At 35.7% G+C, this 13,637-nt stretch overlaps 1 protein-coding gene across 3 annotated transcripts in view; it reads left to right on the top strand.

The window, feature by feature from the left end:
• Window positions 1–13,637, top strand: part of kiaa1549lb (KIAA1549-like b) — a 181,105-nt gene that overhangs the window by 89,818 nt on the left and 77,650 nt on the right. For 2 of the 3 annotated variants that reach the window (XM_082182861.1, XM_082182859.1), the window contains exons 10-13: window positions 383–554; window positions 2,455–2,618; window positions 2,868–2,903; window positions 6,453–6,643. In XM_082182861.1, coding sequence (XP_082038987.1) covers window positions 383–554; window positions 2,455–2,618; window positions 2,868–2,903; window positions 6,453–6,643 — 563 coding nt within the window. The remainder of the gene's footprint in view (window positions 1–382; window positions 555–2,454; window positions 2,619–2,867; window positions 2,904–6,452; window positions 6,644–13,637) is intronic. The other variant, XM_082182860.1, reaches the window with a different exon arrangement.

Raw genomic sequence — 13,637 nt, forward strand, 5'->3', positions numbered from 1 at the left:
TAAAAGAGTAGGCAAAAAGTACCCAGATGACCTACTACTTCTGGCGATATTCTGAAGTGTGCATACAATGGACACTTTATTATCCCATGAGGCCACAGGAGAGGAATTGTGTACGTTGGTAGGTCACATGATAATGACAACATGGCGAATATAGTTTGTCCAGCTTACATTCATACTATAAAGAACGCAGTCGTGAAGTAATTACTTATTCAAAATAAGTATACTTAACAGAGTATGCGATTTCGGACGCAGCCACAGTGTCACAAAACCCCAAGTCCCGTCCCCCCCTGTAGATTGTTTGATGGAAAATGTTTAACATTTAGGTTTACCAAATAAAACTGTGTCTACTGGAAGTGATCAAGCTGTGTTTCATTGCATTCAGATGGTTAGTATCAGGCGTGTGCATGGGCCAAAAAACCCAGCTGAGATGACCTACTATGCCCAGCAAAACGAGACCCCACTGCTTGGCACATCTGCAGCCAAGCTTCTGAACACAGTGGACTCGCAGACCATGGCGCTCACGCTGGGATACTTTGTCCAACAGCAGGCTGAAGGTCAATATTACGTTTTCTATTTTAATTATAGAAATTTTACCATATGCAAAAATAGTTAAATTAGTTACAAAATATGGATATGTAACTAAGGATACTTTTTTTACAACTGAGACATGGAAAAATATGATCAAAGTATTTTTTGGTAATAATCAACATTATGATAGATATGCTTTGGGTAACGCTTAACTTGAATCAAAACCAGGACATTTCTTTCAAATGAAATGTTTTACTGAACACAATGTTGACATACCCTAGTGAAAAAAGCCTGTACCAAAATGTATTTAAAATACATTTATTTATACTAAGTATAATACAAATCCTTAACATATTTACTGATATATCGCTTGAGACTTACTTATATAAATATTAGAATTCAACTTTATTTGGAGTTATTCTTTATTGCACAATGTACATTTCTTAATATTAACCCTAAAATGTGTTTTAATATCACTATTAGTAAGGATAGTATGATCTCTGTATAATATCAGCCTCAGCACTATTTTTGGATAACTAAATTGCATTAAGTACAAAATTAGTTGTTCCAATTTAGCATTGGCTACTTTAAGTATACCAATTTAGTATACTAAAAGTACATTGCTAGGTATTTATATTAATTACATAAATATGTAAATGTATTTGTAGTATACTTAGCATAAATAAATGCATTTCAAACACATTTTAGTAAATTTATTTTTCACTGGGGTATTTCCTATTGAAACAGAAAGTTGTGTAATATTTAAGGTCTCATCCTTTTTTTTTACTAGAAAATAACATTTCAATGACATCACAGTCCATCTAAAACATGATTTGTCACTTATATATATATATATATATATATATATATATATATATATATATATATATACATACATTTAATAAAGACATCAGTAGCAGTATTGGTATTGGTGGTACTGGCCTTCATTCATAGTACTTAGAAAAAAGATGCCTTTAAACAAATATTTAAAATATACCGCCTTTATTTCGTAATATAAAATTATATAAATATAATTATGATTATTATATAATTATGATTATTATATATAATAGGCATACATGCATCTTGTAGCAGATCTAGACAGGTGGAGCTGGGGGAGGTGGACAATTTCAGAGGAACTCTGATTGCAGGACCAGCTTATAACAAACTATTAAACAGAATATTTAAATGGTGAGCAAGCAATCTCATTGGCTGCAGAATCAGCAAAGGGCATATCAGCTTGTGCCATGCAGTAAATTATGTGATTCCTAGCAGACTGCATACAAATGACCTATCAGCCCGTGCCATCTAAAGTTTCATGTCTGAAATAGATATGTTGGCTGCATCCAAAATTGCACACTTTTCTACAATACAGTAGGCGAAAAACAATATTTGAATGAGTACTGTGAATTCGGACATAGTTCTTTATCACATATTGCTTTTATTACTACTGCCTACTACTTCCAGTGAGATTCTGAAGTGTGCATATGATGGACACTTTACTATCGCATGAGGCCACGAGAGAGGAATTGTGAATGGCAGTGAAGGTCACATGATGATGACAAATTGGCAGATGTAGAACATCCGGACTACATTCCTACACACATTCATCCTATATAGAAAGTCCTTTTTAGCGGTTGCAAAGTAATTATTCAAAATAAGTACCTACACGAGAGTATGTGATTTCGGAGGCAGCCATATTTGCTAAAGGTTATTTTGATCAGCTTTACGGAATAGCATATTGAGGCATCAAAGCTAACAGACATGGACTAAAACTCAACATATTGCTTTCATTGCAATTCTTTAAGTTAACTAAGTACAGTACGATCCACTGAAAGAAGAAAAAGAATGAGGACTGAAATGCTGCTAATGTAATCAATAACAAAATTATTGTTATGCAAACTAAATATTTTTCCCACCATGCAGCTGTGGTGAAGAATCCACCCAACAACCTTTGGATCATTGCTGCGGTGCTTGCACCCATCGGTGTGGTGACCCTCATCATCATTATCATCACCACGGTGCTGTGTCATAAAAACAAGAGCGATTTCAAAAGCGATCCAATCAGCAACTTCAACCCTCGAGTCAAGGTATGGCAGTGACTAGACACATATCCTGCTTGACCATTTCCCATAAGGCACTGCTTTGCTCTTAACACTCTCATTATAACTCATTATGGTATTTTGTACACTCAGCATATTTTACAGTGGCTTCATCAACAGTTTTCCTCAAATGCTTACATGCTTTGGTTGCTTGCCTCTGGGAATACATCCCGAGAGAGCGTATGAGAGAGAGCTAGAAATGATTGATGACTCTTCATGCTGTTTTCTCTCATTTAGACTGCTTACTGGAGAGACGTGGGTTATTACCCTCAGGTAGTTATTCAGCTCTTCAATCATCTCACCTGCTGCACTGGATCCTGATGTACACACAGTGTTAAGGATGATGTGTAGTGTAGACAGGTCTCAGGGACAAATACTAATGATCTTGCACAATTAAAGGGTTAGTTTACACACACACACACTCACACACACACACACACACACACACATGCACACAAGCCCTTTTATTTTAAACATGTAAGACTGCATTTCTTTTGTGAATCGCACACATTTTTTTAGGCAAAGTGTCCGGGCTGCTTTTTCCATATAATGAATGTGAATGAAGGCAGCCTTGACATTCTACAAAAAGTAAAGAAAATCATACAGATTCAGATTAGCACAATGGGAAGTATAAATTGCACAGAATTTTTGAGTGAATTGTTTCTTTAAAATCTCAGACACAAAATGTTGGATTACATAAATATGAAGATTATGTTGAATTATGTCAATAGAATAGCAGTATTTTTATTTTTTCAAATTAGGATCTGAATGTATGTGTGTATGTGTGTGTGCGTGTGTGTATACTGTATGTGTGTGTTCCATCGTGCTTGTATGCCTAAGCTGAATATTTTAGGAATAAGGTCAGAAATTCTCTGATGATTTACTTGAAAGTAGGCTAGATGGACTATGGAAGGGACAGAAACCTCTTTGAAAAAGCATAAAACATGTATCCTCCTCACTAAAAGAAATGCAGGCAGCAGCTCTCTTTTAAACATGTCAAATATGTCTTATTTATTAGGTATAATGATCTGACCTGCTTTCCCCAATACAACCTCTGGCCTTTAGTTTGTCATCCACTATTACTGAAAAACTACTGACTGCCCTGAATTCTGCTTGACCATTATAGAACGCATCCTTGCCTTCAGTTATCCAGCAACTGTGGATTTGCTATTTGCTAAATCATATGCAGTGCATTAGTGTTACAATGTGGTGGTAGCAGTGCACGAAGAAGACAAAGAAGATACAAATAACAGTCTTTATTAAACTTCAACACTCAAGAGAACACTAGAATAATCACAGGAACAAAAACCACCATACGAGTGAGTAAAACACAGGATATACCAGCAGTTGGTATACATGATACAAACAAAAGAAACATATATACAGAACAGGTAAACATAATCAATATTTAAAGAGTAACCTAGTGACAAACTAGGGAGTAATGAGTAATCAAGAAAACTAAACAGAGCGGGGAAACTATAGGAAACTGACCAGAATGCCAAAACCAACCAAAAAAACAGGCGCACAGCCATTCTTCACAATGGTTTCCCGGAGATCAGTGCCAGGACAGCGGTGAGGACAGCTCAACAGAAACAATGCTTAAGATAAATGTATATGACTGCATTGTGACATAACTTAGTATTATTGCATATTGTTGCCGGTAACACTTTATAATAACATTCAGTTGTAAGTCATTTATAAGTGGTTAGTTAATGATGAACTAATTGTTTACAAAACATTCATAAATGATTAGCAAGTGATATACTAACATTTGATGTATGTTGTGTAAATTCTGTAACAAGTCATTTACAAGTGATTAGTAAATGATTAACTAATATTTTATGAAACATTAAGTGATATGTTAATAATTGTGTGTTTTGTAGATTCAGTTATAAGTCATTTACAATTGATTAGTTAATGATTAACTAATCATTTACAAAACATGAATATGCGTTTCATAAATGTTTAATAAATTATTATTATTATTATTATTATTTGTATGTATGTAGCAATTAGAGGGTGCAGAAAGTGTTGTAAATGCCTTGTATACACGTACAGATCATTTGTAACAGGTAAGTTCAACACAGTGATGTGTAAACGCATGAATAAATCATTTACAACACTTTCTGCATCCTCTAAAGTGTAAACTATTCATCACTTGTAAATGTGTGACACATCATTCGTAGATTACCACTTCAAGAATCAATAAGGCATAAGATCAATGAATCTTATCTACGAATGATGTGTAACACATTTACAAGTGATGAATAGTTTACACTTTAGATTAAGGGTTGCAGAAAGTGTTGTAAATGATTCATTCATGCGTTTACACATCTATAACCGATGTTGAACACTGTAGTGTGTACTGCAGTGTAAGTGCTGACTGGTGAGGGTATAGACAGCTGTCTTCTCTGAAACATATGGAGCCTTTAACCACTGTGCACCTGATGTGAGCAAAACATAAAAAAATTTTTTAAACAATTTATTAAACATTTATGAAATGCATAGTCATGTTTTGTAAATGATAAATTAATCATTAACTAATGAAATGTAAATGACTTATAATTGAATCTACAAAACATACATAAAATAATGAACATATCACTTATTAATCATTTATGAATGCATAGTCATGTTTCATAAATTATTAGTTAATCATTTACTAATCACTTGTAAATGACTTGTAACAGAATTTACAAAACATACATAAAATGTTAGTATATCACTTGCTAATCATTTATGAATGTTTTGTAAATGATTAGTTCATCATTAACTAACCACTTATAAATGACTTACAACTGAACATTATTATAAAGTGTTACCCATTCATTCATCATAAATTTGTTCATTCAAATTCCCTTCAGACTACTTAATTAATTAGAATTTGAGTCAAGTCTCATCTTCAAGCCCATCCACTGCCAAATCGGTTTACCTTCATTAGATTTAAGGATTATATTAACATGTGAACTCGTGAACTTTCCTTTTTCTAATCTAATGCAGTCAGATCAAATTATTCCTTTATTCATTTTAATAAAATAATTTAGGTGTTAAGGTCGTCCCCAGACAAAACATTAAAAAAAAACTAATTATTATATTTTTTTTGTCAGGGGAAGTAAAATGGGGTTTAACACCTAAATGAATTTTTATTTTATAGTTTTTTATTTTAATTACATTTTAAAGTCATCACTGAGTATTAAACTCATTAAAATTGTTTTGTTTTTTAATTGGGGGAGAACAAAGTTTAGTAGAAAAAGCATTTTACTCTTCATCTGTTGACAGATATCATAATATTGATCATCTATTTATATTTAGTGTATCTTAGTTGTGTTCAGTGATAAGACTGTATTAATTGCACTTGATACAATGAACTATCCTCGTAAATTCTCATTTTAATGTAGCAGTCATATTTCTGACAGCACATACACTTTTCATGCCTGAAATATATAGTCAAAACATTTCTTCAAATTAATTATTTCAAGGGAACACCAAATTATTGATTTGGTAACAAAACAAAACAAAACAAAACAAAACACTCTTTTATCTGTCTTAAATGGAAACCCCATTTTATGGAAACCCCATTATGCACTGTAAAAAGTGGTAACCTGCCATTTTTATCATAAAGAGCTATTTATACTTTTTACTTTTTTATAAAAAAAAATATACTTTTTTTTTGTTGGTATTCAGATTCATTTAGTGATGTTAAATGTTATTTTTGACTTAAAAAGAAGTTCATTTAGATGTTACCAATTTTTTTACAGTGTGGTGTATAAGAATAACCTTCATGCTTGTAATCAAATATGTGAATGTTTGCTTGTTGCTTAGCCTGTCCAGGGGTTTGACTATGCCAAGCAACACCTGGGTCAGCAGGGTGGTGATGAGGAGACCCTTCCGGTTACTCAGGAGACTATGGTTCTGCCCCATCCCATTCGAGATGCCCCTCTGTCTTTAGATAAGCCTGCACGCCAGGATGGATCAACTTCCAAGAAGAGTCTGACCAGTGAGATGAGGAAAAGGTATTTGTGAAGAAAGCTAATACTTATGGCATGCTGGAATTGCTCAATATTTATGTCACAGCCCTATCAGTGATGCTGTTGTTTGCTGTGATTTGGCACAGGTCCACAAAACTACTTGTCATGGAAGACATAACCTAAAGTAGACACTATACAGTGTGCAAGAGATGGCGAGATAATTGCGACAGAGACTTGTTTGCTAATTGCTTTTTAAATCAAACACGTGCCCAGGATGTCAGTATGATCTTAACACAGTTAATGAGTTCTAAAATGTTGTCATATTTTTAAGTTGACTATCAGTTAATGAATTTCAAATGGTTGGATGAGCATACTGTAGCTTTTAGTTAGTTTCATGAAGGAGTATGATAAATGGATCTTGCTTGAGGCAAAATGTTCTCAGAGCAGAAACTGTTTGAGTTAATATGTGGATATGTTCTTGATGTTGAACATTTATCTCTGAAAAAGTTAAGATGTAATTCCTGGAGAAATGTATTTTTCATTTTCCAGCCCTGTTTCCGCTAATTACAGTTTTTCTCAAACGATTTGACACATTTCTCCAAACTCAGGTCACTGTTCTCAAAACAGTTAACACAGTCATCTGAACACTTTGTAATTGTCCTAAACATGTTGTATATTTTCCTTAATTTCATGCAAATTACAAATCATATGTATCATTTTCTCAAAACTCTGTGGACAAAATTATCAAATGATTTCACAGTAGATCATACAGCCAACCAAAACTTTAATATATCAGGAAAAAACAATTGCAGCTCTTTTTAGAAAGAGATGAGGGGAAATAAATAGATGGTAAAGGAAGAGGAGATGGAGTAAGAAGAGTTGATGATGTAGGTCGGAGAAGCAAGAAGAGCTGAAGATGTTGGAAGAGGAGAAGAGGGAGGAGTATATGGGGAAGAGATGGTTAGAGTGGAGGGCAATGGTATTGATGGAAAGAGCAAGAGAAGAAAATATAATAAGACATGGACAGAGGGGAAGGGGAGAACAAGGTGTAAGAGGAGGGAGGAGATGTAAAAGGATAAAGTACAGATGGGTTTCAAATGAAATCAGAGCCAACCTAATTGAACAAACATGTCATAAATTATGGTATTTCCTTGAGAGAAGCTGGACAGAGAGTTCAGCCCAATATATACATTGTGCCACAGTCAATGTCCCTGGACAACAAGTGCTGCAATCCACTGGTGTTGTTGCACACAACGCTGTCTAGGGGCCGCACAACACAGAAAGGCTCCTACATTTTTTAAACTCCCTCAATGAAATCCACTTTCCGCAGGGTGATCAGGAGCAAATTGAGGGAAATTGTGTAGTTGTGTGGGACAATGTCCAGTTTTACCCTTCAGCACTGGTGCAAGGGTGGTTTGAGCATCAGCATTTCAGGATGATGTTCCTTCCAGCATATTCTTTTTTTTGGAGATGGAAAGTATATAATCGCAACCCTTACAACCAAGTTAGTATTCTTCAAGCAATGGAAGAGGCCTGTGGAGAAGTAGAGGCAAAAGGATGGATCTAGCATTCACGGCTTTTTTCCCCCCACGATGCATGACACGTGAAAATATGTGCTGTTATGTTGATGAAATTCTTTGACCAGATGTACAGTAAATGAAAGGCAAGGTCTATAAAGTTCACTGATTCAATGATTGCAGATTACAGTTTTTATTTTATTTTTTATTTTTATTGCTAACAAGCATTAGTCAATACTGAAGCCACATTTTCAAAACTCTTCATACAGTCTGTATTACCAACATGAATCTTGGCTAAACAGTTAATCTCACCTCCAAAACTCACTCAGACTAACAAGACACTGCATATACTGTATGTCTCAAAATAAACTCTGGCAACAATTCTCATTCAGAAAACAATTCTCATTCAGAAAACATGTCATTTATAACATACTGACCAAAAAAAGTACTACCCTAGTGAAAAATAAATATACTAAGATATATTTGAAATACATTTATTTAATGCTCAGTACTGTATACTACAAATACATTTACATATTAAAGCTGCAAGCAGCATTTATCGGGGTTCAAGCAGTTAAGGCCTTTAAGAACAAAAGCATCAAAAGTTATTAAGTTTTATTTAGCAAGCATTTAACCACTGACATATATGATAGAAAATACCATTTACAGCCAATACAGGCCATTTAACATAGGAAATATATGGTTTTCAAAGCTTTTTGACAGTTATAGCACCTTTTTGCCTGAGTCTTCTTACAGTCTTGCCTGATCTCCACCACTTTTATTAGTAGTACTCAAAGTGTGCCCATATATATGTGTGAAATTTGTTGTAAATATGTAATTTTGATAAGGAGTTTAGACAATTACATTCAGTGGCGTAACGAGCCAACACCGGGCCCTTAAGTAGGATTATCAAGGCGGGCCCCTTGATGACGCAATTGATGACATTGATGACGCAATGTCCGCGAGTAGGCTACCATGAATAGGGCAGGATATGATCATATACAGCATATAAGAGATGAGATGACTAACAAAATCAGGAGGAGCCTACGCTCACCAAAAAAAACAAACAAAAAAAAAACACTGGTGACAGCGCACCATAACACATTGTTAGGCCAAGGTCCAAATACATACAAAAGATGCTCTCTTACATTATAGCGGGATTTTCCGGGCTTTCCTATGTGCAACTGCACAGTTGTCGATTAGATCAGGATTGTGCGCACGGGCATTCTCAATTGACCCTTTGCAGGGAGTTTGATTGACAGGCGATCTGACTAATCATAATCCGCCATTTTGTCCCACAAAGCAGTCAGGAGAGTTAGTAGATTAACATTGGAGGATTTAAATTTGAAAAACAAAGTGTACTGACGTCTTAGCACTTTAAAACAACATTCCTTTTATGTCCATTCATGTTTATTTTAATGCTATAAATTAACTAGAAGGAAGAGATGATTGGTTCACGAGCAGCTTTAAAGGACAAGTTCGGTATTTTACACTTAAAGCCCTGTTTACAGATCGTATCTGATGAAATAGAACGGTTAAGATTAAAAAAAAAAATAAGTAAAAAAAAATAAAATAAAATAAAATAAAATAAAATAAAAAATAAACCTACAATTCTCGGGACAGGAGCATGTGTCCAAATTTTAATCTTAACCGTTCTATTTCATCAGATACGATCTGTAAACAGGGCTTTAAGTGTAAAATACCGAACTTGTCCTTTAACTGAGCCTCGAGTCTACAGCGATCTGTCAGACACATTAAAGCCACACTAAGTAGAAATTGTCTTTTTGTCAAACAGCGACCCCTAGAGTCGCTGTGGAATACTTGCACTGTCGTAAATATAACATTTTTACATGATTGCAGCTAAATCACAAGTAAATAGTCTATAGTCTAGGCCTACTGTATAATTTAATTTGTGTTGTTTTTATTGGAATGTAAACATTACAAAATGCCAGATAACATCAATTAAGTTAAATGTATGTCGCATTATTTCATAACATTGGCCGTTATGATGTCATTAGACATGATTATTGCAATTTATCATAATAGTTTGCAAATTGTGCTCGTTTACACTATTTACAACCTCTACGTTAGGCTTATTTATGATAATTATGTGAGATATTGAAAGCTGTTCTCATGATAATCGCAGGAATCAACGTCAACAGCGTTGTCTGATATCCCTCAGGACTACGTGATAAATACACCTCACAACACCAGTTCAGCTGGCAAACTAATTCGTGAGGCATAGCTATCTGATTTATCAAAACGATTCCATTTACACCTGGTCACATAAATTTATTTTTGCGAAACGGATTTAAATTCGATCTTCAATTCTTGCGCTTTATGCAGATTTAATGGAGTTCACATCACCGAAAGCAACAGATATGAGCTGCATTTTATAGATCATCAGCTAAAATTTCAAAATCAAAGACCGCAATAAGAGAGAGCAGTAACAGCCCTGGTAAGATCATTTCGTTTCTTTACTTTTAATGATGAAGATTGTGTGTTAAGCGTCTGCGACTTACTTTCACTTTGATTTGCGATAGTTTGCACGTTGGCTTGATGCAGTTGCTCATCTGCGGTGATGCGTGTTCCAGCGCGTCGTCATATCTGGATATAACATATAGCCTATACAACGCTCTCACACGTTTTTTTAATTTTTTTTTTAGCATTTTTGGGAGGAGTACAATTTACATATGTGGTTTCAAAAACCATATGCATTTACACTTGTCCAGTTTCGTCTGGAATGCGTCTCAGATCTCCTCCTGAAGTGGTTTGAGGGATCGGATTCAAATCCGTCTCAAATGCGTTTCGGAGGGCATTTAAACCTGGACTATTCACGATCGGATAGCTATCCGATCTGAGAAAATGCATGAAGTGGCCAGGTGTAAACAACCCCCATGACAAAAACATACGCACGAAAGCCGAAAACAAACGCTGGTTGGCCTCTCACGTCCAAATTTGACGAAGTGGTGGGGGAAGTGACGTATGCCGTAAAGCAGTCGAATTTTGTAGTTCTTTTTGTGCTCTGGTTACTACCCGAACACCGAAGTTACATAGTGCCAGTAAAAGCGATACAGACCCTGTCAGGCTATGGCAGACGTGTCATTCAACCTATTGTAAGTCGATGTACCATCACAAGGATCTTGGAAATATATTATGAAGGTTGAAAAGTTACATAGTGTCGCTTTAAAGAGTCACAAAACAGTATTTATTGTTTAAATGTCTCTAAAAAATGACTACATTTGAAAGGTGAGACTTTTGGCGCTTTTCCATTACCAGTACCAGCTCAACTCGACTCGACTCGGCTCGGCTCGCTTTTCGCTCCTTTTTCCATTGCAGATAGTACCTCCACAATAGTACCTGGTCGTCATAGCGACGCCGCAGGAAACTGCTGTGACTTAATCTTCTACGCGAGATACATCCGCTGCCACACACACAGGACAATGGAGGAAATCGAGTGTATGCTGTTTTTGGATGTTTTTGTTTTTGCTGTTTTTTATTCAGGATACTCCGTCTGGCGCGTGCAATGATGACGCAGTGAATAGTGACGATTCTCTCTGACCAGTCAGCAGTCTGCCGTGTTTTCATGTCACATTTTAGTATCGCCTCAGCTCGCTTAGAACCTCGCCGGAGGTGGTACGAAAAAAAGTACCTGGAAGCAGGTACAGGTACAACTTTTACACAGTGGAAAAAAAAAGTACACTGTGTTACACTGTGTAGTGGAAAAGCGCCATTTGTTTCATATCCAAAGTACTTGTCTGTCAGCGCGCAGTCTCCTCTCTGATCCGCAATGTATTTTTCACTGCGTGAGAACTTGGTGTGGTGTGAGAGTGGCGTCGCTTGTCAGACATAGCAACAGTAACTAAAGTGGGCGGGTCTTTGCGAATGGTCATTGACAGTATGGACGGGGATTCGCCAGTCCCAATTCAAAACAAATTTCATCACAATCCATCATTGTTCGTTTCAAACATGTGAGAGCATCAAAATGATCCATGGGTGAAATTTATTGGATTTAATTCATTTTTTTTGTCAGTTCCTATCATAATTTTAACATCATGCTTGAACCCCTAATTACGTACTTAATATAAAAACCCTGCAATTGTACTTTTGGTATACTAAATTGGTATACTTCAAGTCTGCTAAATTGGAACTAATTTTGTAATTAATGTACTTTAGTTATCCAGAAATAGTGCTGAGGTCCAATTAAATATATATTTAAGTATATTTGATTGTGCTAAAGTGGAACTATTGCAAGTACACTTTAGGCACACTTTAAATATCTAGTATTTCAAGACTGATATTATACAGAGATCATACTATCCTTACTACTATTGATAATAAATCACATTTAGGCTTAATATTAAGTAGGGCTGGGGTAAACGATTATTAATTAAACGATTAGTCGGGCGATTATTTTATCGATTAGTCGACTAATCTAACGACTAATTGGAATTATTTATCCTGTCTGTTATTCGCATATCTCTGTCGAGCCGTTACTCCGATGGATTTCAAACTCGACAGCTGTCTGGGCACGAGTAAGTGCAGAGCCAAGTTTGACGTTGTTTGGATGACAAATGCAAAAGATATGTTAAATATATTGGTAAAAGAAGCACTTAGAAGGTTGTGGTTTAAAAATAAACATTCTGACATAAACACACTGTCAGCTACAATGTTTACTTCTGAATAATATAGTATAAATGTGATAAATCCTTTTTTTTTTCATGCAATTAATCCATTGAATCAATATAAAAGTTAATTTTCACATTGAAACTGTTGAAAATACACAACAAAGTAAGTTGATCCACATATGACAGCCTCTGAACTCGGTCAATACTAATCTGGACTAAACATAGGCTACATTCAATCAGCCATCGCTAGAAATACCTTCTGAACGACGGCGACCTTCTTTTTTGACGGCGATCAGCTGTAAAATGGCTTAGGTCCTGCTCGGTTTTCGTTGACTTTGAGTACAAGAATTGAAAGTTTTTTAAAAGATCCCCTGGGGTTAACGTGTCAGCATTCGACAGAAGTTTGACGCTGTCGTGTGAGAACAAGCATCAGTCGGCATTTCTCCCTCCCGCGTGCCTCATCTTCTTAATCTCCTCACGTAAATGATTAGATTTCGATGGCTTACGTTTCTTCCCTGCGGCAGAATCCACCACAGGTTCATCAATGTATTATTTTTTTTGTTTGTTTGTTGATCAAAAAGTGCAAAGTAGATAAGGAAAACTAGGATGCCGGGTGTCAGAGCGCCACCGTTACTGTTTACAATGCGTGGAATGGTGCGCTGTGATTGGTTGAGCGGATTTGTGGCATTCTGCAGAGAAAGGAGACGTGTGTGTGTGGCGAGCTGTACCTCCGGGAATGGTGCAAAAAAATAAATAGATAATAAATAAAGAAGCGTCGACGCAAAAAATATGACGTCGACGTAATTTTGGCGTCGACGCGTCGACGTCATCGACGCACCGCTACAGCTCTAATATTAAGAAATGTGCATTGTGCAATAAAGAAGTACTCCAAAT

This window comes from Leuciscus leuciscus, assembly GCF_965113295.1.
Source record: "Leuciscus leuciscus genome assembly, chromosome: 10".
Classification (NCBI taxonomy): Eukaryota; Metazoa; Chordata; class Actinopteri; order Cypriniformes; family Leuciscidae; genus Leuciscus; species Leuciscus leuciscus.